Source organism: Tachypleus tridentatus, chromosome 4 (assembly GCF_004210375.1).
Source record: "Tachypleus tridentatus isolate NWPU-2018 chromosome 4, ASM421037v1, whole genome shotgun sequence".
Lineage (NCBI taxonomy): Eukaryota > Metazoa > Arthropoda > Merostomata > Xiphosura > Limulidae > Tachypleus > Tachypleus tridentatus.
The window spans coordinates 63130061-63157502 of NC_134828.1; the positions used below are offsets into that span (position 1 = coordinate 63130061).

Consider the following 27442-nt stretch of genomic DNA (forward strand, 5'->3'; position numbering starts at 1 on the left):
GTTGAGAAAAATCGCTTGATAGTTCCGCATGAATGTGAAAGTTTAATACATATAAGAAGTAACAAAGGAATATGTTGTTTTATAATGTTTTTATAGAATCATCTACTATGGTGTCCCTCGTAGCCAAACAAATTAATAACTGTAAATATGTATAGAAGACTATAAACATCTCGTATCGAACGTTTGAGGTTACTTGCCTTTTCGCTTCTGTCTGTGATTTTGATATAAAGTAAGTGAGGTTATTTATATGAATGTATTTATTTGTGAGACAAAGAATGGTCCTAAATGTAATAAGAAATACTTTTAAATCGAAAGTTAATAAATAGAGCTATATTGTATTAACTTTCTTATGTTGTTATCAATAAGGCTTTGCAGAGGTCGGATAAAAATACAAAAAATTTAACTTTTTATATGGTGACTTTAAAAATCATAGCTTTATTATTTTCTTCTCAATTATGGCCTTACATACTTTGTTCGTCATCAATATTTTGTATTTATATCAGTACATGAATTTCATTTACGATTTATTCTTACTCACAAAAATTGTTAATAAATATTAGAAAAGTGTAATAATATACCAAGTATTCACATCTATGACACCATCAGAAGTTACAATATGTAATTAATATTAACTTCCTATCAGTGTAAGCCACTGACTTAGACTGAAACCAAAAGTCAATAAGTATAGACAAGGCTGGTTCACAAACCTTAGGTTTAACCTTGTTGTCAATTTAAATCATTAATAGGAAAAATTACTTGTTTTTAGAGAATGGAATTTTATTTTTTAATGTAAATTAACATTACCTCCGATCAAAGCAAGGTACCGACTTGGATCAAAAATTGAAGTCAACCTGATAATGAGTGTAGGCAACTAAATGCGCTTCTCTCACGTTCTCACATGCAAAGATTAAAATACACCGTTTCTTTAGTTGGATGTTTTTGTTCTTAACCATAGTTTCGTTCGTAATATGAATCTATCAAATGTCGGAAACATTTGATACACAGATAAAAATGAAACAAAAAATTCCTTAAGGTTCAGAAAATCAAGATTTGCAATAACTTTGGAAGTGTCATGTTTGACATCAGTGTGAACATTATGCCGTCCATTTATTTATAATTAGAAATCACGTAATGTATTTTAAGACGGCTGGAATAGGTGTTAAACTTCTTCCTAAAATAAAGTAGAGAACAATGTTTCGACTTTCTTAGGCCATTTTCATGTTAACAAAGAGAGTTTAGAAGTGGCTTTTAATAGTTTTTTTTTCTCTGTAAATTATGGATAATGTTTGTACGCTGATTAAAATGTTTGGATAGTTTTTGTCTTCACAAAATTAGGGATTTGTTTTAAATCGGGTGAACTAAATGCCATTTCTTCTACTGATAATTTTTTGATTTATTAGTTGGAATTTATTATGGAATCGCACGAGCGTGTACGGTTAACATTGGTGTAATATAGGCAGGCCCGGCATGGCCAAGCGCGTTAAGGCGTGCGACTAGTAATCTGAGGGTCGAGGGTTCGCATCCCCGTCGCGCCAAACATGCTCGCCCTTTCAGCCGTGGGGCCGTTATACTGTGACGGTCAATCCCACTATTCGTTGGTAAGAGTAGCCCAAGAGTTGGCGGTGGGTGGTGATGACCAGCTGCCTTCCCTCTAGTCTTACACTGCTAAATTATGGACGGCTAGCACAGATAGCCCTCGAGTAGCTTTGTGCGAAATTAAAAAAAAAAAAGTAATATAGGTATGTTCGGGCATAATGGAGTTTATACAGATAACACAATTCACAAATAAACACTATAGACTTATATTTCTTGTTTTATCACCACAGTGAAGTAATTCTTGATGACAAGAAACCCGCTTGAAGTAAAAATGTATCTCAAGACAGCAGGTATGGACATTAAAACTTTTATTAAAATAGAGTTGCAAACTCTTTAACCTGAAGATAACCTAAGAAGGTCGAAACGTTGATTTCTACTTTATTTCAATAAAGGTTTTATTACCCATACCAGCCGTCTTGAGATGCATTGTTACTTCAAATGGGTTTCTCGTCATCGCGAGAAATCACGTAAGTTATAGAAAAAAACCCCAAAAAAACAATTAAGTATTAGACAGATGGCGTGAATCAAAACTCTGGAAAAATACACATTATCTTCTGTTGTGTCATTTTGATTTATAAACTCAATTATTTATTTCAGTATTTACCATTACATCTGTTATCTTCAAATTAATGGTTAGTGATAACTCGCACTGACTTTCTGGGTATCCTTTACATCAAAGTTTAGTCATTTCCTGGAAATTGCCTGACGCTGTTACCAAAATACTTTTCACGTTCTGCGTGTTTCTGAGTATTAATTAAATAAATACGATCTGTATGGTATGTTCTGCCAATGATTGTCTTGTTTCAGAGAAATGTAGCTTTATATATTTATTTACTGAACGTTTTCCTTGTCTACTTGTACGAATTTACCATCTCTAAGTTTCTAAGTTATGCTTACTTACTGAACTTTATACGATCGTGTTAGATATATAATTGGTTGTTTTAATGGCTGGACTTGACATTAACGCTGCTTTTTTATATTCAAGTGATGTTTAGCACACTTTTCTGAGTAGTAAAATGTGTGGGGATTTTAGGAATGAATGTTATTTATATCTGATAGTTAATACGTTATTACCAACTGATACTTAACAATATATTATTACCAACTACTACTTAACTGAATGTGCAGTTAACATCTAATATTTAAGGGTATATCTTATAACCCGAGCGCTTTCGAAAGGTGGACTTTTCTTTTTCAGCGGCAGATTGTGTGATAGGGTTTAGTACCCAAAGGATCGTGGTTTGATAGAGACGTAGGGCGTTTTATTCTTTAATTTTCTTTATCAAGTGTTCCAGGAATCCAATGTTAAGGAGGGTTATCGTGATGTTTTTCTTCCATCTTTTCAACTTTTTGGTATTTCACATCTTGTTTATTCTGAAAACTAGGCGCCTGTATTGGGGTGGCTTGATGTACAGTTGAGGCGTTCATCAATATTCATAGGTTTTCTGTGGAAGTTTGTAGTATACGGGTTATGTATCGTAGTGGCAATCATGCTAAGGAATGGGAGCTTATTTTTTCTGTTTCCATTATGAATTTTATCGCGAGATGCTATCTATTCAAATAGTTCATGAATTCTTGAGTCTGACTATAGTTTTAGGAACGTATCATCAACATCTCTGAGCGAAATTTTGGGGCGTCAAGCGGCTGTTTTGAAGGCGTTAACTTCAAAGTGTTCCATGTAGGGGTTACCGATTACAGGTGCTAAGGGTGAGCCCATAGCTAGGCCTTCTTTTTCTTGGTGTTACTCGTCTTTAATTGGAAGTGGGTTATGTTTATACAGAAGGTTGTAAGTTCCATTACTGAGAAGATTCGCAGTCGAGTGGTTAATTCGCCAGACTTCCATCAAGGAGACCCAAGACAGAATCCCGGCTTTCACCAACACAGAAATTGTTTTCCCCAGGACGTTTGAAAACGGCAATGGATTAGCAGCTGAAAGTTACGATGAAACTAGTAATTAATAAATAACTATAGAGAAAGATGTTGCAAATTATTAACTAATTAATAGTTAGACTGAAATTATTGTATAAACTTACTAACCCTAAAAAAGGTTAACATCCTGTCGCCACAGCCTTACCATAAGTACTTAAACAAATCAAGTTTGATAAGTATAAGGTTTATTATGAAGGTCGTGAGCCACCGAAAGTTAAAAACAACAATAACAGTATGCAATGTAGGTAAGCATTTTACGTAATGTTTCTGATTATTATGTTGTGATGCGCATTCATCGTAATTTAACTCGCCAGCTGCATTGTTATATGAAAGTATTTTTAATAATACTTTAAAAATGAGCACAAGTTTATGTGTTTAATTATAAAGGCGTTGATGAACGGGATTAGCTGAGATTTGAAATCGACATAATTGTGTGTTAAGAATTTGCTTCATACAATCGAAAGTTATGCAAAGACTATTCTTCATTTTACACTTTACCGACTATAGATAATACTTTAAGCAGGTCTTAATGCGTTTTTCAGTATGATGGGTTATGTATGGAGTTAAATAATTTGAAGACTGTGGGTTGTCTTGTTAATGAACGTGTCTGATGACTTGGTCAGTGCGGCACTTTGGGTAGTCCTTTGAAGTTAATAACTGTATTCTAATTAAAGGAAAGTTAGTTCTTGGTCAGAAAGTTACTTTGTTTTCGTTCGTTGTAGAAAATCTTAATTTTGCTTGTTCGATTTTCATACACGGATAGCCAATCTAGATTTGTCTTGCTGGAGCTGTCCAACATGTTCACGTGTCAGCTCACATTTAATACGAAATAAATCGTTTTTGTACATAGGACTTCGTGTCAGTCTTTTTTTCATTTCTTCTGCAAAACATATCTGAACGAAACTTCTTGTTATGGTTTAATAACTCATCTGTTGGTTTTAAGTGTAGCTTAGAATACCTAAACGATACTGAACAAACTCCTTTGTATTTTGTTTAAAATGAACTGGTGAAGAGAGGATTAAGAATATATTTTCTGTGTATTTATTCTGGTCAGATTCGTTCACATACTCTACATCTTAACGGGCGTTTCCTGTTTTACTTTATTTAATTGTATTTCAGTGTTATTTAACAATACATTTGCTGGTTTGAGTACAGAACTATAAGTGAGGTAAAGTGAGGCTTAATTACATGAGTGACAAATCAATCGGTGTAGTTAATCATCACAGCAGGTTTTAAATTATTACTTTAAAGTGAAATAAGAAACCTCAGGAACCAAAGAGCGTCTTGAGAAATAATTTTGTTTTTAAATGAAAACGTGCAATTCAAAATGTCCGTGACTCACGCTTCATATTTTAAATTACCATCATTCATTTAACGCCTTGAGCACGTGATGCTAGCAATATGTTTGTATGAAGCTGTATGTAAGGAAAAGATTGCACAGCAAATTTTGTTTCAAAGTATTGTAGCACAACAGCCACGAGACTTGAAAAAAATTTACAATTTGGAACCAGATTGTAAGTATGTAATCTAAAGGGTTGGAAAATCTCACTCTGTTATATCACCATGAACCTTACCTGGTAAGTGGTTTATAGTTACCAGCTCATAAACCTGCCTTAGCGTTTACAGCTCTAGATGTACCCTCACAATTTTAGTTTTATAACCGGTTCGTACTTCTGGCTTGTACCATAAAAAACGTTGGATGCTATTTTATAAATTTTGTGTGTTTTGTATGGCTGTTTTTACACGCTAGTTTGTTTTACCACAATACACTCTCAACTGTATATATTTCATGGTGCTTTTAAGTTTCTTCTTATTAAAGGAAGTATTGTTGAGGTCTGAACACTGGCACTGAGAGGATCATGAAACAATCACAATCAGTGGCGTATTTAGGTAGGGGCTAAAGGGGGCTCAGCCCCAGGGCTCACACAACTTTAAATCCACCACTGACCACAACATATCCTTCATGAAAGTTCAAAGTTTTTGAAACTAAATTGTTTTACTACTGTAGATATTATACCTTTGTTTTAATAAACGCCCTCGCCACATTCTTCTTGTACAGGTGAATACGTATGTAGTAGTGGTTCCTATACCTCGGGGATTTTGAAACAAAGGACTATCCGTCAATGTTTGTTTATGTATTTAATTATATTCTCACTATTCCATTATGGACGTGTGTAATATTTTTAGTGTATATGCATGTGTGTGTGTATTTGTTTGTATTTCTATATGTATTTCATTATATTTGTCGATGTGTCCATTTATTTAATAAATTTCTTGGTCTATGCCGAGATGAACCCAGATTAAGGAAACATACTTTAGAAATATTGCCTTACTTCCTGGTACAGGTTTGTAAAAAATAAAATATTGCAACACTTGCTTCATACTGGTAAAAATAATATTTCTTCAGTATTGAACAAGTCTCCTGCGAAAGAACAAAGTTTTGTCTCGCTGCAGCATCTGCATATATAATTAAGTATCGATTGACCTAATATGGAAAGGCAACTTCGGTTCGCTAATTAAGTTCTTGAAACTGGTTGGCACAGATTGGAAAGAATGAGTTAGAGTTCAGAGACAGGCACGGTTCATGTTTTTGCTCTGTGTTCAGAAAATTTTAAAATTGTTCAGTTTGGATGGGCTTGTAATAGCCAAGAAAAACCTCACATTTTCTGATGTTACCATCCATGCATATTTAGTCTTTATCTAATGCCGTGAATTTGAAACAATCGGTTCCAGTGATAATTCTTGAATAGTCTTGCCAGTTGTTCAATTATTTAAAGATCACACAAACACTAAATTATTTATATATCTTACATATCTCGTCTGTCTACGCCATATGTGTTCTCTAATGGTTAAGCTGCAATTTTCGGACTTACAATGCTAAAATCCAAAATACGATTCGCCGTGGTGGACAGAGCACAGTTAACCTACTGTGTAGCTTTGCACTAAAACAAACGAACAAAAACTCTAAACAATCGAAGTAATGAAATATTTCCAAGAAACAAACTTTATACATCTACATATATATTCAGCTCTTATGGTGATGCTGCTAAACATACACAAACATAACGTTCGAAAGAAAACAGTAGTATTTGTCTGCACTTGAAATTATATTTCTAAAGTTTCATTACACTTTTGAATTTCATGATGTGAAACCAATTTTCAGGTATTAAAGTTGGAAGTTTCAAGTTATCCTCAAAGTTTGTTGTTTATATTTTATACGATACACGACACTGTAATGGACAAAATTATTATAAGTTAACTTTCAGATTTTTCAGCATTTTGCTTTTAATTACAACTATGTATTTTTTTGGGCATCTACAACTTCATTATATGGAGATAAACGAGATAGAATAGTGAAAACGAGAATATAAGCGTTTAAATCGAGTCTTCGCGCTTGTCTAATATCAAAATAAACTAGCCAGTTATTTGATACGCAATGAAACTAAATATTGCTGTTTACAATAAGGTGTGCGTAATACAAGACATTTGATGTTTTTATTGCGTTAATGCATTTATCCCCACACTGGATATTGATATCAGTAATAAACTTTAAACGGCCAGAAGTACGTATTAATTGTTCCAAGACCGTGTTACAATATTCCCAGTATTACAAATTATCTTTGCTTGGCACTTGTCATGATTATAACATTTAATGACAGATATATGTACTGTCCAATCAGAACTGTTTTTATTTTAAGGACAGGTTCATATAATAACTAATCAAATTTTTCACTGTTATTATTACCAGATACAACAAAGGTTGTTTCAAGCACATTTAAAAAGAGAAAAAGACGAAATAAATCAGTTCTTTAACTTGTAAAAACGGAAAGCGCTGGTGTAAAAAAATATCCAGTTTCAAACGTTACTTTTATTATTAAGTATTATAATGCACGTGTATGAAACATTTGTTTTTTTTAAAAGATCATTGCCGTTTACACACAAAATATCTAACCAAACAAATATATATCTGGCAAGGTGGCTATTTCTGTTTAATAGTCTCTTTCATGTGGTGTTTGTGAGCCGTATGAATGTGAGTATACGCTAAAATTATATATACGTTAATTCTTAGACTTAATAGACCAATTGTAGGATATATGTATAAATCTGTAATAAATGTTACGTAGTTTAGGTTTTAAATTTTTCATATTTTTTGACGAGTTATTGGACTGGTTTTCAATTTATGATATTAGATAGGGAAGTTTATAAAGGCAAACATTAACTTACCTTTCGCAAGCTAACAAGAATCGGTTACTTTATTTACAAATATTAACTTGCACATGAATGAAATATGTACAATATCATACGTCACTTCCGTTTATGCTCTGTTTCTATAGAGGGTGCATGATTATAAATTTAATGATTTAACTGACACAAACTGGTTGTCCTTATCTCGTGTGCGAAGAATATTAACATCACGTGCTCGTAAAATATTTCTTACACACGCACACATCATGTGCTCACGAAATACGACGTAGACTAAATAAAAAGGAAAGACACATCAAAACGTTTTTATTCAACTATTACAGGAATAATAGGAAGTATTCTTTGTTAAATTGGGTTTCTGTAATCTTATTCATAATGAGGCTTCTCATGGCATAGTGGTCGTAGTATAATCCAAGGATTCTCGACCCCCATCTCGTGTCTGTAAAGTGTGTTCTGTTCTCTAGAGCCATGGTCGTGCTGTGACAGTTATATTCAACGTCCGTTATTTGGTCAGACAAAGAGTAGCCCGATAAATTTGCGGTTGGATCTGCTGATTAGTTACCTGCGCTGTAGTGTATTTGTTTCAGTGTTCATGCGTAACTTTTCGTGAAAAATTGAGGAAAAAAAACTAACCTGAGAGGAATAAATAGACTGAAACATTGTTAAACCTATTTCTCCTTGGTATTCAGAGCTGCAATATTGTTGAGTTGGGGGGGGCGATCTGACAGTTATTTCACTATATTATTAAAGGAATTCATGTGAAGAAGGCTTAACCCAAAATAAATAAAGCAGGTTTCTAAGATTAAGAATTACATGTAGTTTGTTCTTTATTTATGTTGTGTGTGTGTGTGTGTGTGTGTGTATGCATGAAAAATTGCTTTGTAGAAATGAGGTTTCTCCTGACCACCTTACTAAATAAATAAACAATAAAGTTGAAGTTCTTGAGTATTAACTAATCGGGTTCAAGAGAAATTTCTACATTCGTACATGGTTTTATTAAAGGATTGGTAACGGTCAGAGTGAGATAAAACGTCAGGAACTGTAATCTTTCATCTATTCCAGATAGTTTGAATTAGTTTAATGTTTCGGTTCGTTTGTACCGCGTTAATTTGACTGAAAACATATTTGAAACATCGAAGTAGGGAAACAGGTGCTTAAAAAAATAACTCTAATATATATATATATATAATTAGCGTTAAACAGTCATTTATTTCCAAATATTATATTACATCTTTAAGATGATGATAATAAGAAATCAGGTGTATTTTTTGTAATAGGACGAAAACAACGAGAATGAAATCACAAAATATTTCTAAAAAATACGTTTTTAGATCTACGAAACAAAACCAAAAACAAACAAAAATGGAATAATTCATTTATCCAAAAATCTATAAATAGTAAAGGATTTTTTTTAACAATAGGTAACGGCATATGATGTTTGAAATAAAAAAAAAAACGGATAGTTAGCTAACCACGAGGTTATGGGTTTCGTGATGAACGGAAGTATTAAAACAAGTGACACTAAACAACGTTAAATAGGATGAAGGAGCAGAAATTGAGTTCAGATGTTGAAAGTCTACATCTGACTTTCATTCAGTTGGTCCCTTTAATGTTAGTTTTCCAAACAGACGACGTGCCCGTCAAACTTCTTAGAGATGTTGGACAGGACAATTGGTAGAGGTCATGGCGACAGCAGACAGAGAAAAGAACTTTTCGGACTCTAATCCCGATATTCGGGATAAGAAGGTCTTGGAAAACCTTGAGAGACAGCCTAGTGTGACGAAAGATGGCGCTTCATCAAGCACAGGGAATAGCAAACGACGGAATGGAGGGGAAGGAACTATGAGAAAACGCAGTCTTACATTAGCATTACCTTTAACTCTTTCTTCCTTAGTACAGCTCAAGGTGAGTGGATTTTCTTTTTAATCTTACTTCTTTATTCTTTACTTTAATGTAACTTGACTCACTTTTGCCTCCACTAACTTTGTAAGGTGAGTAATTATGTGACAGAGCTTAAATATGCTCGTATACTATTCATTTACAATAACCACACGAGGGAAGACAGCTTGTATTAATGTCAAATACTATTGTGCCAGTATGTGTTTGTATCCTTTATTAAAAGTTACAAGGGATATTTTACTTTTGTTTGCTAGATTAACAATGTAGCATTAAAAAGTGTATTCTGATATAGTGGTAATAATGATTAAATACCACTGTGTTGACTTAGTGATTATTAACTGGATATTGTTACGTAGTGGTACTGTCATTGTAACAATGCTATCATTATCTATATGTTGTGATTTAGTGACACTAACATTTGTGTTATGATGAAGTATTAGTAATGCTAATGTTATATGTTTGTTATGATGTAGTGGTAGAAATGCTGCCATTATAACTCTAGCGAAAGTATACTTCTCCTAACATTGTTATTGTGACGTTTGGAACACCTACTATTGTGTCAGTTATTTAAGTTATCAACTGAATAAACGTGTTTCCAGCTCCATTAATATCTTTAATAATCTGATGCACCTTTTTAATAGGCTTGGTTTCAGACTTGTAAACTATTTTTATTAATTTTCTCAATGTTCGCTTTCCTTATTGACAACAAAGTTACTGACCGAATTAAACAGAAAAGTAAATCTAACCCAGAGTCACAGATTTCTTGCATTCATTTTCTGTCGCGATTAGTCATGGTAGGGCCCGGCATGGCCAGGTGGTTAGGGCTCTCGACTCGTAATCTGAGGGTCGCGGGTTCGAATCCCCTTCACACGAAACATGCTCGTCCTTTTAGCCTTGGGGCGTTATAATGTGACAGTCAGTCACACTGTTTGATGTAAGAATAGTAGCTCAAAAGTTGGCGGTGGATGGTATTGACTAGCTGCCTTCCCTCTAGTCTCAAGTAGCTTTGCGCGAAATTCACGAAGAAAACAAACAAGCAGTCAGATTACTGACGTCAGTATTTTCTCGATCTTGTCACGGAACGACGGTAGAGAGTCAAACGATATTAAGTAATCTCTTCTTGATGTGCTATGTCTAGACAGTATAGCAACCGGAACAAGGAAACAAATAGATGAAATAAAATTTTCTAATATTCATACCGTTTCTTATTGTTTCAAATTACATTTTGAATATTGATATATACGTTAATTGCACATACGTAAATCGGTGAATACTCGCCTAGTTCGACGCCATTTTTACGGTTGAAGCTCTGTGTGATTCACTACGTAATACAGGTTACGAGACCAGTAGGTAACAACTAAGGTGACAGCGAATTTGAAGGACATTTCATCCTGTGAGTTTACATTTTAGTACATTAAAAAAAGTAGAAAAAACATGTAATTTATACCACATGACATACGTGTTGGCCAGCTATATGCTAATGATTTGTCATTTGGAATGGATGCGTAAAACATGGTTTATTTACGAAAATTAAAAATAAGCGCTTCTTCACAGAGAAAGTTAAATCGGACTATTTTGTCTCATATAGCAATATTACACGATAGTTATTAAAAAGGAGTACCATACAGACTCTCTCCTCTTCCCGCTGGCATTAACAGTACCAACAATTTAACCCTATGAGTACTTCAACTGTTTGATCGGCGCATGTTAGTATGTAACTCACTGAAAAATTAATCCTATACAGGTTATTGCTTCAAGTACAAAAATATTTGAGATATTATGAAAGAAAAGTGCTATGTTTATGTAAGTGAACAAAAAAAATGTTATTTTGTATTTCTTGCTTATTCGTTATGCTTGTCATTTATTATCTACTTATTTGAAGTAAATAAGTTGTAATGTTGTGTGTGTGTCTCGAGACCTCAAGTTGTTCCTAATTAAAAAAACAAGCAGAACTTCAGATGATTCAGTTTTGACTGATATAAAAGTGCTATATATCAGCAATTGTTTAGCGCAAGACAACAGTAACTTGGTAACTTTAAAAAGAGTTGAGATATCATTATTGTGAAGAGACTTAAATCACGGACGTCTCGAACCAAAATTGATTATTATAGCTCGTTTAATGTTGTTTTTAGTGCTTGAACTTTATTCTAAGTTTACTGTAATAACGGACCCTGCGCATGTTTCGTAATCTGACGGTCGCGTTTTCTAATCATCGTCCTACATGCTTGCCTTTTAAGTTGTGGGGACGTTATAATGTATGTTGAATCCCACTATTCGTCGTTAAAAGAGAAGCACACTTTCACTGCTAAATTAGGGGCGGCTAGTGTGGATAATCCTCGTGTAACTAGGTAAGCGCGAAATGTAAACCACACAAACAAATACGAGAATACCGTCAATGTTCCTGGTGCTGTTCTTACGGAAGAACGTGGTCAACGAATCATTTGTGTGTAGGCATTTTACAGTTATCAGTAATACCGTCAGCGATCTGAACAACTAACCAGCTAACCCGGAACACCCGAGTAAAGAAAAAAAAAGTTGTAGACAGATGGAATGAACTGTTTTAAAAATCACATACTAAGTTTATAACAAACCATAATTACAGAGAATGCACACGATATATAGTATCCCATCTTACCAGAGGTACGTGTTGAGTCACGACCTGGCCGTCATTGTTGGATAAGAAACTGAAGGCGTGGTGGTATGATGGTCTGTCCAGACTACCTCTCATAGTGTCTTGTCCTATTCGAAGATATCCTAACTATATATATCGAACCAGTTCTTTGAATCGGGGCAGCAAAAAGAAATTTTTTGAGATCATATACGACGTATCTGATATACCCAGGTATAAAACAACAAATACGAAAAAAAAAAAAAACAGAGGGAGAGGAAAAATGTATTAGATATTATCTTGAGATCTAACTTCATAATCCTCTGCGGCTAAAATGATGAATATCTAAAGAAAAATACTTTTTGTTTATCATATCATTTTTAATGAAATTTAAAACACTGATGACGACATCGGATGAGTCGCAACATCTATTTTGTAGTAAACATAAGATACTGTTTATGCTTTTTATTAAACGTCAAGATTAGTCTTAATATATAAGTGTTTTTGGAGAAGACATTTGAAAAACTGAAGAATATATAAAGCTTTGGTAAAAAACAGACATTTAAGTTTGAATTGCGTGATGTACATAGTCATGTTAATATCAAAAATAGTATCCAAATACTGCATTACAAGAATCATTAATATCATGTAATGTGCTAATTCTCACCCGTGGTTTCAAGACTACTTGGTTCCCCTTGGTGGACTCAGCAGATAGCACGATATGGCCTTGCTATAAGGAAAACATGCACCACTACTGCTTGGATGACATTTGGGTTACGCTAGTATACGATGATTCAGTTTTGACTTCTGTGGCTTTTGTGCACTTCGTAATATAACTACTGATTGGGTTGGAAGGTAACGAACTGTGTGTAGTGCTAAGACTTAAATAAATTATTGACCAAAAATGACGTTGTGTGGCAACTTCGTAACTTCCTTCTTTTTTGTGTTTTGATGTTGTCCAAAGAAATAATAGAAATATGATGATTAAAAGTAACCAGAAACAAACATTTAAAAGCAATGATTGTGACAGGTTTATTTGGCTTTTCTCTAGTTCGATTCCGGAATGTTTTAACTGATACAGTTACTTTTGAACCATTTTGATATAGTATTATTTCTTTATTTTTTTAATGAGTCTTGAAGATGCTGATACAATAGGGGGGTCTCCGAGACCTTTGAGAATGATTGATTGGTCAACGTTAAATTAAATTTGTAAATTATTAGCAATATCGTGACAAACTTAAATATCGTACAGATATTTTATTTTCTGCAAGAAGTTTAGAATTTAGAAAAACTTGTAATAAAAAATCAAAATTTACAATTGTAGTTTTTAAATATCTTTTAAATTTGATTTGATTTTTTATTTCCAAATTTCTACAGCGTGAAATGGAATCGACTTATTCTAAGCGCTTCTAAAAAAATACACTATTTGTTTTTGAACTTTTGAAAACATTGAGAAACAAAGTATTTAAGAAAATGTTTAAATCATTTCCAAATGCGAACAAAAGGACCCACCATCAAGGGTATCATTTTAATTATACACTAACCATATATAGAAAGGTAACGTAAATTTTAAACATAGTTACGCCGGCAAGCTGCTAAAAACTCGCGCAGAATACAAAACATCCAGGAAACAAATTGCGAATGTTAGACGCTCTTTTAAAATATATTGAACAAAATATTTTTGTTTCCAGCTCTCTTGTACTTCGAAGTATAAAACAATCCTTTATTATCTTTCACGAAAGTAGCAGTTTACAGTGACCTCTATAATTTTTGTATTCTGTAGTGAAGCCGCGGATTTACTTGCTAAAGAAACAGCTTCGTGAGCAGAATTAAAATGGCATTTTCTCAACTCTCCAGAATTCATTACGCATATTAATGTCTATATAGACGACGGTGGAACTGTTATATTTGAAGTTTTTAGTCTTTTCACGTTTCGCTTTAAAGGCATTTAAGAATGAAAGCAGGGTGGTTAGCTTCTTCATTCACCCGGTGTATAATGTAAAGCTTTGTAAGACCTTTTAGTAATCCATGCTAATGATAATATTTTATATTTATAGACGTTAAGGTGTTTTAAGTGTTATCTAACTGGCTTCTGTGTTTTTAGGAGAAATAAATATAACTAATTATCAAGTCATCATTCTTTTAGATTTCTAAATTACGTCTGAATAAAAACACTATTTTCAACACCATGAAAGTTAAATTATAGATTATAATGAAGAAAAATACGTGCACAGGTTCTTAAAGCAGCCCAAAGTTATCCTGCTTTTAGAATCGAACCACCAAATAGCTACAGAAGATGTGTTTAGTTCATTTACCATAAACTAAAGCGGTAACAGACAAGTTTAAAGGCCGTAAAACGTCAGCATTGAACTACCAAACAAATTTGTCATTAGCCAATTTTATCGTGCCAGAGAAGTGATAGTTTCACGGCAACAAGGTAAATAGGATAGCTCCAGAAACTAACAAATGATTAAAACGTTTATAATCGAGTAGCATATTAGTGTGGTATTTGTTACTTACTCGCCTGTGATTAAATCTCGAGACCGTGGCGAGAGCTCCACCAACTAAGCTACATGGATAGTTCCCAATGCTTGCTTGCTAGTAACACTTTTGTTAGTAACTCAAAGTACTACATTAGTATTGCAAAGCATTAACCTAGATAAGGTTCCACCGACGTTCCCCACAAATGTTATATACAAGTATGCCACTTTGTTAAATACGTTCATATTTTGTCTAGTCTTGTTTGTTTGTTTTGAATTTCGCGCAAAGCTATTCGAAGGCTATCTGCGCTAGCCGTCCCAAATTTAGCAGTGTAAGACTAGAGGAAAGGCAGCTAGTTATCACCACCCACCGCCAACTCTTGGGCTACTCTTTTACCAACGAATGGAGGAATTGACCGTCACATTATAACGCCCCCACGACTGGAATAGCAAACATGTTTGGTGCGACGAGGATTCGAATCTGCGACCCTTGGATTGCGAGTCGAGTGCCTTAATCTGGCCATGCCGGGCTATTTGCCTGGTCTTAACTATATGTGAAAAGAATAATGTAACGGATCATAGAAATATCGTTTAGAGTACAACACTAAATGTAGTTTTACACAAGATGTACGTTATTCTATAGAATATTTATGCATATTTTCTAACTTTGAGTCTGAACATAACAGTTGATTTTCGATTGTACAACCTAACTATTGACTCCGAATGTCAATTGAAGATCAATACAGTTAAACGATCAAAACGGTTTTGGATATTCTAGACTTTTTAACAACATACTGACCATTACTCATCATATGGATATTTGTATCAACTCCATAATGTCTGATTCTGTCTGCTTGAGTAACAGTACAGCTCTTCTGTCGTGATTCATCAAGGAAAGGATGGGCACTATTTCTGAATTTTCTCATGCGAAAATGTTATTAATTTTATACTATTTCCTGAAGGTGAAAAACCGTTTCAAATGCTTGTCATATTTGTGGATGGTATGTTCTGACTGTATTTATGATCCAGTACTAAGTACAGGCTTTATGAAGTCCTGTGAATCAGTGGCTAAAATTATAACACTCGACGACATTTGCAATTAAGAAAACATTTATCTATTCTAAACCCCAAAAAGTGTGGATTATCTCAATAATTGTGAAGTTATATTGTGTCACAGAACAGGAATAGGAAAGTGCATGTTGATGAGCAAACACGTTGGTTTCAACTAATTACTTAGATAACTAGGAATTTAATTTGACACGTGTAAACAAACATACGTGCTGATTTACCTAACATGCTGTGTTTTGTAACTTGCACTTGGCTAAACAATTGTCTTCAAATAATTTCTTACGAGTTGAGTACCACCCGTCAAAACTGCTGAATCGCGCGCCATGGACAAGAAATGAGTGACTTGTAGAATATTACCTCTAATGATTTCGCAACCTGGTAACATGAAGTTTAATTAAACAGTTACTTTGTAACTTTGGTTAGGTCAGCAGCTCTATAAGTCACCAGCGGATGGTACTATAAAGTTTATAATTGGTTTATGACGAAAAAAAATTGTTTTTGTATTATATTGTTGATTGATGAAAATTGAAATACTTTCATCGTATCTGTCATATCAAGTGATAGATCGAAAATCAATAACCAGAATGCAGGTGATTAAACTTCGTAGCATAAAATATCTATAAATTAAACATTTATTATTATTAACTTTATAAACAGTTCTCGTCAGGTCACCCAACAAAGCATCGAACTATGTATCAAATATAATATCGATTACATTATAAGATGTGTAAACATTTGAACTGTGACTGATCGTATTTAAATTATAAACGAAAAAAAAATGTGAAGTCGAAAAATGACTGTTCACAACATAGAAAGATTCAGAAACCTGTAGAGAAAATATAGAAACAGTTGTTTTACTTTTGTTTTACTGGAATAGTAGTAACACAATAATCTAAGAGTATTATCAAACTCGTTCCATGGGGGAAAATATCAGATAAAACTGTGGTACATTTTCAATTTGTTTATTATTTAACGACTTTCAGCTACATTAATGTTACAAAACATGTTTCACATTTGTATTGTTCCAAAATAACTAGTAAAAGTACGTTACACGTCGCACTGATTTTTGGTTGCTGGGCGATAATTCTCGAAATGGTGGTATTACTGCGCAGTATTGTACCTGTCGGAACGTAACATCTCACCCGAGATAGGTACCTGAACGAAGCCTAAAAATTCTTTATAATCATATAAGTATTTGCATTGAAAAATATCTCAAGAGTTGTATATTTAATGTTACTACAGAAATATGTTTATGAAATTAAGCATATTATTTAAACTGTGTTAACTATTGATGTCAGCACACGTCCATGTAGCTTGTTGGAAGCAGTGAACGTACTTAGTAGGTTCAAAAAATCATCTACTTCACAGCTTTATTACAACATTACAATTTCTGTTTTATGGAAAGCTATTAAGGCCATCTGCCACCTACTGTAATTTAGAACTACTGGCCAGAAGGAAGGCAACCACTTATCAGCACTTTAGCATTTACGCTAAGTCATTGACTGTCTTTCCTATAATGTACCCATAGCTAAAAATGCATGGACTGTTGGTTGTATCGTACGTATTCGAACCCAAGCTGCCAGCTTCAAAATCCGGAGATATACCAGAGAACCAACTCATCCGCTTACAATGTTAACAGATGGCGCTTAGTAGGACAAAAGCAATATTCGTTCACGCGTTTATTTTACAATGCTAGCATAACGTCGTTTAATAGGAAAACACTTTTGTTACAATATCAACTGGATGGCATTTAATAGGCGAAAAAATATTTCGTTCACACCGTTACTGTCATACAATGTTAAAATTGTGTAGTTTAATGGGCAAAATAAATTATTATTTTCTTCATGGCTGTATTACAATATTTACACAGATGTCAATCAGAAAAAAAAAAAATACTTATGTAATTCCCGGATTGATTTTGAAGTTTGTCATTGTATATGTCATTTAGTCGTACAAAACCATTTTGCACTTCACTAAAAATCCTTTCAGTTTCTTCCCTTGTTGGTTTAAGCAAGTTATCAGACCTAAACTTATCCCCCTAGCGGCACAGGGGTAAGTCTGCGGACTAACACCGCTAGAAACCGGGTTTCGATACCCATGGTGAGCAGAACACAGATAATCCGTTGTGTAGCTTTGTATTTAATTCCAAACAAACAGACCGACCTAAACTGAGAACGGAAGCACTGTTAAACTAAGGCTAAAATAGCTTATGAACGTAGTAAGACTGATAAATTAGTCCCAATCGTACACTCAATACGGCCCAGAGTATCAAGAGAAACCAGTCAGTTAAACACAAAACTTAATGAAAGAAATACAATATATTAGATAACTTACCAACGTCAAAAACTTAAAATGTACGTATAGGTATATTTTATCAGGATAAAGCCACTTGAGCCAAATGCCAATGAAAGTAAGCAACAATATTTTGCGATTATATTCTACTAAAAAGAAAAAAAGGGGTGGGGCTTAACTAATCATTTTAACGACCAATCAAATGTCAACAGTATTACTTTTAACCCTCATTATGTTTCTGTTACTGTCGTGTGTATAAAAATTTTCTTCTGCTCGGCTTTCTTAGGCTTAACGAATGACTCTTGAAATGATATGTGAAAAGCAAATCAAAAGACAAGTTCATACAAAGTATTTTGTGTTGTCTCCGAGTAGGGTATTTACAAAAAGACTTTATATACTGTATTAGTGAAGAAACTGAAATATAAACTGGTTGAAGTACGTCCTTTTACTACTGAAATGCGATGAACAAAAAACAGTTTAACACCACAGATAATTGCTTGTATTTAACAGTGACAATCATATTTAGAGTTATTTAATGATACAATATATGTGCTGTGTTCGTTTAACAGTGACGGTTTATTTATGGCTATTTCACGATACAGTATGCACTGTGCAAGTTTAACAATGGCGATTTGTTTGTGGTTATTTTACGACAGTATGTGTATATTCAACAGTGACGGCTTATGTATGGTTATTTCGCGATACTATATGTGCTATGTAAGTTTTATGTGTACTGACTGACTTATTATGGTCTAAGCGAGTTTATTTTTATCATTACAGAAAGAGCTTAATATGCCCAGAAGAGGAAGGTAAGTGAATGTTGCTTGAACATTTGTGTTCTAACAGTATTCAGACGTGAACCTAATGTCATTTTTTTTATCTATATCTGTGCTATGTCTAAAATACATTTTATCACATTTATTACCTTTCTGTAGGTTTAATTGTATTTGACATGAGATGTTGATACTTTGCAAATTTAAAGTGTAAACTCCATTTGTAAACTCTGCTAAAATGCATTTTGAAAGGTTTCTTATCCATATTTTCATTTTTCTTTTAGAACACAGGGTTATTTAATCAAAGGAAGCCGATAAAATTAATTATATCACAAATGTTTTTCTATGTTGTGTTTTGTATCAAATTGTTATGCGAGTGTGAGCAGCGTTAGAGTGAAACTATAACACTTAAACAGTAGTGAATAATCGGCACAAGGCACGATACTTTCAATCCAATTAGGCACTAATGAATTTCTATTCTCTGAGGAATGTTACCTGGAGGTTGTGTTTAATTAGATTGTTTTGTAGCTTGGTTTCTGTTTGTTATAAATCAAGTTTGTATTTTTTCAGCCGCTGTACGACAAGAAAACCAATTATAAGTAGCACGTCACCAACATTACCTCGTTGTCACTCGCCTATTTCTCACTGTAAGTATTTTATCCATAACGTAAACGATACAACAAACTTTTCTACAGTATACGAGGCCGCCATGATGTTTATTTTTGAATTTTTTTTATGGTCATGGCATAATTTTCTAATTTTTATCTTACATATAAGTACATCGACGTTCTGAGTGAGACAAGCGTATTTTGCTTGAAATGACGGAATAACTTTTCTATGGCGTAAAATCCATTATTGCATGTAATTCACAGCCAAATTCAATAATGTTGAACATGGAAAGCTGTAAATATTTAGATGCCTTTTGTAGGATCTTCTGATGAATTTGATATATCCCTTTGATTTTACGTTCGCTTGCATTGTCTATTAGTTAAACATTGTTTAAAGATTTTTTTTTTTTGCATTGTAAATGGGTTCCTCAGTGTATCAGTGGTTACAAGTAAAACCTGGGGATCCAGTTCCCACAGTGGGCAGAGCGCATAGAGCCCATTGTGTAGCTTTGCACTAAAAAGAAAGAAAAAAAACAGCTACCAGCAACAACAACCTTTGTAAATGTATTAACAGAATATATTCTACTTGCAAGTAATGTCAAACGTGTTGTGGGTTTCGATGACTTTGCAATTTCTAGTGATAAAATGCTACGAATAAAAAAGTTGAAGAGTTAGTGTTCGTTATTAATGTATTAGTGCAGCTAACCGAAATTTATTTCAACAGACTAAAATGTTTTTGAGATTGGATAAATCATGTCTATGTAGCACGTAAAATGTAAATCAACGCTTTTTTAATTTACTTTATCTGTAGGTTCATAAAGGCATGTATAAAAAAGATAAACTTTTAAGTTTTTAAGCGACTAGCCCTTAAGGAATTTTGCTAATTAGAGACAAGTAAAAATGTATCCAAAAAGGAATTATTAATTGTTCATTGATCTTTTCAATTTCTGATTTATCTTTGCATAAGGAAATACAACCAACAAAACGCCCATACATTTTTTGGTCATCTGTTATTTATCATGTGAAAATGAAGTACTTTCCTGCGAGTCGTAGGAAGGAAAAATATTTTCAGGTTGTATTTATACCTCGTTATTATCTTGCTGATTTATTTCAGCCTTTTATTCCCCCTCCCCTTTTCTGAACAAACAAGTTACTTAAATCCTATGTTTGTCAAGAAAAAATAGGTTTTGATAAAAGATTCGGTGCAGACTTTTAAATTAAGATCTCAGTAGTGGAAAAAAAAAAGATTTATCGTCGGTAACCTTTAATAAAACCCCACCAAATGGGAGGGAAATATATGCTGTGACATTTTGTAATAGCAGTGCACACCCTCTGGAACACTGCAAGACAGAGTGGTATGATTCCAGTCTTTAAAAACTAACAGCGTATCAGAGAGAGATTTTTTTGTTGACAGTTGAATATGTTAACTTAGCAGAGAGGTAATAAATATTATGTCTTAAATAAAATTACATCGGTATTTGGTTTGCATGCTTGGTTTCAATTACCGATGCTTTCCAGTAAAGACAAGACGAAATATTATATGTAATATTGAAAATATAGATCAAAGGTAGAAGAAATACAGGACAGAACGTGTGTGTCTATATATATACTGTGATATCTTAATCGAAATCTGTCGTATTACACGAACAACCAATAGGTACACAAATGTAGAGACACTAGTGTCGACTGCAAGTACTGAAAAAAATAGCATCATAAACCAATAAGAAAATTATTGTAATTAATCAAACTACATTCAGGTTGCGTTGGTTGTAATAATTCTAGTTTTTATTTGGTGGTGTTGGTTATTTCATAGCTTATTTATATCATTCCAACTACTGTAATTGTTCAATATCTGACCAGAACTTGCAAATAAACCATTATCAAAGGAAAAAAAAATTACAATTTAAATTCCAAGAAACGTCTGAAAATATTTTAAAAAATGTGTCAAAATATTTGTCTTACAGATAAAATATAAGAATATCGTTGAAATTGGATTTGAAAAACTACTAAAAAGAGAGAATTATAAAAACTAAAATGGTACCAACTCTAGAGTATTATTAAAGGCGAGTTTTGAAGAAACAAAGCCCCAACTATGGCAAACCAAATAGTGGGTTGTGATGTAAGATATCATGCTATGCTGGGGTATATCTGTGATTCTTCCATACTTCGAGATAACACGTTTAATTAAGAAAAAGCTTGTCTATATTTTAGGAGAGCTAGTATCGAAGGTTTGTTTTATTTCTGAAAAGACTGAAACTAAAATTATCGTTTTAGTTGTATTATCGGATATATCTGGAAAACGTATTTTGGAAACGAAAGTTTTTTTCTTATAAAATGATTGCTTTTCATGCACATTTAGAGTATAATAGTGATCATCCAGGACAAATTAGGTCAGGCTTAGCATTCTAGGATATACATCCAAGGATTTCTGGGTCGGGTTTTTCACCACAAAAACGCGCTTTGGGACTGTAGTTATTGCCTCCCTCAATCTATCAGTCTGGCATTAGTTTCCGTTATGCCCAAATAGTCCTTGTTTAGCTCTGTGCGAAATTTACGAAAGAAAACAAAATGCATATTAAAAAATAATGATGAAGAATTATCAGGCTAAATGAATTTTGATATATTTTTTTATTATTATTAAATCGGGTTTATCTAAAGAGCGTAACAGGCAATATTTTTTTCACCCGCGGCTAACAAATACAAAGTAGCCAAATATTTTACCTGAAATAGTCGCTTTTCGTTCCCGTGGTGCATATACGAACATAAGTAAGTGTAAGACTTTGGTTTCAAAGAGTTAAAATAACTACAAATAAAACGCATATATTAATAGCTTATTGAAAGTTGAAGACTATAAGTCATTTACTTTGTTATGGGCAGAGTAACTGCGATATAACTTGTAGTATTACTCAATGTAAATAAACATCTTAGTGCTAGCTGTGCAAACTCTATTATGTTACGTTGAAGAGTCAATGACAGCTGGAATTAAAATACTTCGTACTTATAATTTAAAAAAAACGTATTTGTATTCTAATATTTCGGTATGTTAAAAAAAAAGTCATACCAGTCATAAGGTTAAGAACGAATCACAAGCACTAAATTTCACTTGTAAACGTTCTTATCACCTTCACGATTGTATCGACAGAATTCTTTTTATTATTATTATTATCATGTTTTTTGTGTTTTTATTCTGCGCGCACTTGGTAAAAAGGTCATTCAGTGAAACTATGTTTATAAAGGCTTAAGGACACGGCATGACCAGGTGGTTAGGGCGTTTGGCCCGCAATTTGAGGGTTGCGGGTAAGAATCCCCGTCCCACAAAACATGCTCGCCATTCCAGCAGTCGGGACTTTGTAACGTGATAGTAAATCCTGCTATCTGTTGATAAATGAGTGATCCGCAAGTCGACGATGCATAGTGATGCCTTCTGTGTAGATTTTTAGTGCTAAATTAGGGACGACTTTGAACGATATTCAAAACAAGGAAAACAAAAATCAGGCTTTTAAATATAATTTTATTTAAAGTGCATGATTTACATTTGAAACGAATTTTAGATTCCTGCCTTATTAATTTTATGTAACTAGTTTTGTTTTCAACGTTTTTATACATTTTACTTACTTATTTTTAGAGCATTTGGTTGCCTAATCGTAATTTAGGTGGTTGAGTGGGAAGTATCACATAAGCTACGGAGATGTTATTACCCATCATATAACACCAGAAGCATTTCAGAATTGTTGTTCATTCTGAGTATTTTACACATAATGCACATTTAAACAACTTATTTTTATATATCTTTTTTTGTGTATATATATATATATATGTATGTATGTATGTATAGAAGTTATCTCGATTATAATAATATAGCGAATATATTAAAAGGACCACCGAGTTCATAATATTATATTACTTAGTACGTTTAGGTAGTTGGAGGTCATTTCGCAGCTCGCACTGTACATCAACTAACGGCTCTAGATATACAAGAATTGATCAGTTTTACGTTTTTTGATCCTGGCTTTGCAACGTTGTAGCTTGTACCATGGGATCCCCTTTTTTTAAATAAAATGTGCAGTGATTAAAAAAAAAATTAATTTTTTGTTAATATGTTTTGGTTTATGGCTTGAATATTTTATGGTTATAATTAATCAGAGGCTGAGATTTGCCGTTTTTAACGCAGTCCTTCCTCATTTTGTTTATTCATGTAACTTCATTTAGATATAAATTATATATACACATAAGATAATACTACAACTGAAAGAACTTTAACTCGTATGAGCTTGTTGTTTTACCTAGAAATGGTGGTGCTTATATGAAGGGTAAAAACTAATTGATCAATAACTCATTGGCAAATAGTAAGCTGTTAATATTTTTAAAGTGTCTTCAGATAAATAATGATTTGTGTTTTTACAGTGTATAAGTGGATTGCAGAGACACAGGGACTGGAAATTATTTTTTTGTTTTAGATGAGATCTACTTATCTTCATGGGTTGGGCTCTGTAGTTCAAATACCATTTATTTTGATAACGCAGGTAGGATGACAGCTTTCATACATAAAAGTATAAATGGTTAGCAGAAAAGATGTCTTTGTTACCGTTTTGTGGAATAATTTGTTTGTTATCGATCATAAAGCTACACAATGGTGTGTGTGCGTGTTCTGCTCACCGTGGGTATCGAAATTCGATTTTTAGCGTTAAAGTCCTCAAACCTTATAGTGAATAGCTAAGGTGGGGGCCATCGAATAAATAACAATAGTAAGTTTGCTGTTAAGGTTAAGTGAAATTTTCGGGCAATATGGTTAAAGCAGTTTCGTTTAAAGGTAGACAGAGGAGTTACCGAGGTTAAGTTCGACAATAATGTATACCACTAACATATGCAAATTTTTTTTTTTTTTGATTAGCTGTCATCTTTGTTTTCTTTTATTCGATGTCGTAGATAGGATGTGTTTATTCCAAAATGTTCGATCAGTTATTGAACGTACTGTTTATCTCAGCAGTGATGTTTCTTGTGAAAAGAAGATATATCTTGTTTGATTGGGAAACAGATTAATGTGACAATTGATAGCCATTTCAACTATGAAGTTTTACACTGTAGCCAAATGTGTTTGTACGATATTGGTTTACAAAACAGCATTGACGTAGAACGTTCTTAAAGAATCGTAAATATCTAACAACGATTTTGTTATGGTGAATTAAGTACAAAGCGACGTAATGGGATATCCGTGCCGCTGGATGTATTTAACGACGAAGAAACACTTGTTTTCGGTTCTCTGAGTTTTTTGTAATATTGTAACGATGACAAAACTCAAGTACAAAAAATATCGGAAAGTAATACTTAATGAAGGAAAACGTAAGTTGTTGTCTGTGCCTCTTTAAAAGGAGCTAAGTACAAATTCAGTGCCCTCTTAAAACTATCAACAAAGCGCTAAGTGTGAATTCGATGACTACTTTAAACGACTAATTGAGCTAAGTGTGAATTCGGTGACTACTTTAAACGACTAATTGAGCTAAGTGGGAATTCAGTGACTACTTAAAATGAAAACTACACATCTAAGTGTGAGTTTGAAAGTGTTAGCAACGTTTCTTCAGTTTAAAATTATTTTAATACAGAGATTCTACACAACAAAGATATCAGCGCATAGAGTTAAAATTCGTCTGCCCACTTTATTTGTGTTCCGCTGGCCAATGTAAACTTTAAGAAATGATATGGGTGTTGAATGAAAGAAGGGGAGGGGCAATTGTCTATCGACTAATAACTAATGTAGTTTAGGTTTTAGCCAGAATTGTTGTTTTGTTAAATATTACACTTTAGTGATATTGTTTTTACCATGACAGTACACTTAAGGTAAACGCATTTCTACGTCTCATGATGTCAAATAGCCAAAACAAATTACGATTTACAAATATTATCAATTTACTTATTTTTATTCAAATACCATGTGCTGTTGGCAAGAGTTATAGTTCGTCACACGAATCAGAAGATGTTAGACGTATGCTTCTAGTAGCTCACTATCGACAATAGGATGATGGGTGTTAGTTTTCAGTAGTTCACCACACGAATGCGAGGATGATGGGTGTTAGTCTCTAGTAGTTCACCACACGAATGCGAGGATGACGGGTGTTAGTCTCTAGTAGTTCACCACACGAATGCGAGGATGACTGGTGTTAGTCGCTAGTAGTTCACCACACGAATGCGAGGATGACGGGTGTTAGTCTCTAGTAGTTCACCACACGAATGCGAGGATGACGGGTGTTAGTCTCTAGTAGTTCACCACACGAATGCGAGGATGACGGGTGTTAGTCTCTAGTAGTTCACCACACGAATGCGAGGATGACGGGTGTTAGTCTCTAGTAGTTCACCACACGAATGCGAGGATGACGGGTGTTAGTTTCTAGTAGCCTCTCATGGGAATGAAGGGTAGGTATGATATGTGCTAGTTTCTAGTTGCTTCTCGTGGGAATGATGTGTTTAATGACTAGTAGCTCCACATGAGAATTGAGGGGTGTGATGTGTGTTGTTGTTTAGAACTGCTCTGTAGCCTTGGCTCCTTATATATATTTACGTCAGATGTATTGATATGATCTCTGTTCAAGTGTCTTACTGTGTTTTAATTTAACGCTATAAACATTCTTCTACTCATTATATTTCTCCATAATTCCTTTTTAATTTGGCAAATACAGCTGCAAAAAATGTAGTTGAAGTTTATAAGGGAAATCTAATTTGATCTTATATTTAAACATTTATGCTTGTTAGATGAAACATATTTTTAAGTATTTGTTCAAACGTCTTCGACATAATCGAACAACCAGTTTTATTACGCAACAACAACAACAATTGAAGTCTTCTTTAACCCAATTAGCACGAAGTTGACTTTAAGACCGGTGGTGAAAACGGGGTTAGGCTATCTAGTGTCTTCACGTACTTAGGTAGCTTTTAATGTTACAGTCAAGGTATACAGTCCCTTGTTGATGGATGAGCTCAGAAGCACTACGTTTTTGGTTGGTAACTGAACCTAAAAATTGAAGCTGTTAGATGAATCTTCTGAAGGTTGCCATCACGGAAGTATTAAAAACTACGTCTCTTCGTAAAGAACTAAGAGAAGAATGGTTGAGTTTAAACACTTGAGAACTGGATAAAGACCACTTTATCATATAGAACATTTCAAGGACAACTAGTTTTTTCTTTTTAGAGATAATAAATCACTCGTGGAATAAACACTTTTTACTCAACACGATAACGATTAATTCTTTTTAATTACATTGAACAACAAGAGAAGTGTCATGCTTAAAAAGTGCCCTTACTCCGGGAACAGAGAGCAGTATATTTCCAGGATTGAATTTTTGTAATAATTAAACTGTTATTTAATTTTACGACTGAACAACGACATAGTTGAAACAATTATAGTAAAGCTATTTAAGTACTCGTTCTAGTGTAATTAATTAACAGATAAGAATAAAGATTTGTTGTTGTTGTTTTATTCACTCAACCGTTTTTGTTACTTCATTCACTTTAATAAAAAATGTTCATACAAATATTTAAAAACAGTGTAAGAATTTAGTGTATTACATGTGTGTAACTACTCTAATATTACCATATTTTATAAAATCATAAAATCAATGGGGAAGATGTGCTATATTATATTTATAACGATTTGTTTTTATTCATTTATGAATGACCTTCCTCTTACACGGCCTTACTTTAAATATTAAAATTAAAGCAGACCCACATTTTTACAACTAAGGTTATTTGCAATTTTCCACGGAAACTTTATTTTGTTAAGTACACCATTGTGCAAATTAATTGAAACAAATGGTCATTTTACAATATTTTCAGCATGGCGGCTGTTGTAGGCTCGCTGGACCCGCTGATTTCCTTTAATAGTCATTTTTTTCACACAGACGGCGTCATTAGCTGTGTTTTGCAGTACGGTCGATAGATTTTTGGGATATATGACTAAATTTTGAGGAACATTACGTCATTCGAAATTGTGTTAAA

General features: G+C 33.5%; 1 protein-coding gene across 12 annotated transcripts in view; it reads left to right on the forward strand.

The window, feature by feature from the left end:
- LOC143249272 (microtubule-associated serine/threonine-protein kinase 3-like) overlaps positions 1–27442 on the forward strand; it is a 192348-nt gene that overhangs the window by 127317 nt on the left and 37589 nt on the right. For 8 of the 12 annotated variants that reach the window (XM_076498816.1, XM_076498817.1, XM_076498823.1 and 5 more), the window contains 2 exons: positions 18856–18884; positions 19419–19495. In XM_076498816.1, coding sequence (XP_076354931.1) covers positions 18856–18884; positions 19419–19495 — 106 coding nt within the window. Of the gene's footprint in view, positions 1–9344; positions 9634–18855; positions 18885–19418; positions 19496–27442 lie in introns of all 12 variants that reach the window. The other 4 variants (XM_076498822.1, XM_076498820.1, XM_076498827.1 and 1 more) reach the window with 2 other exon arrangements.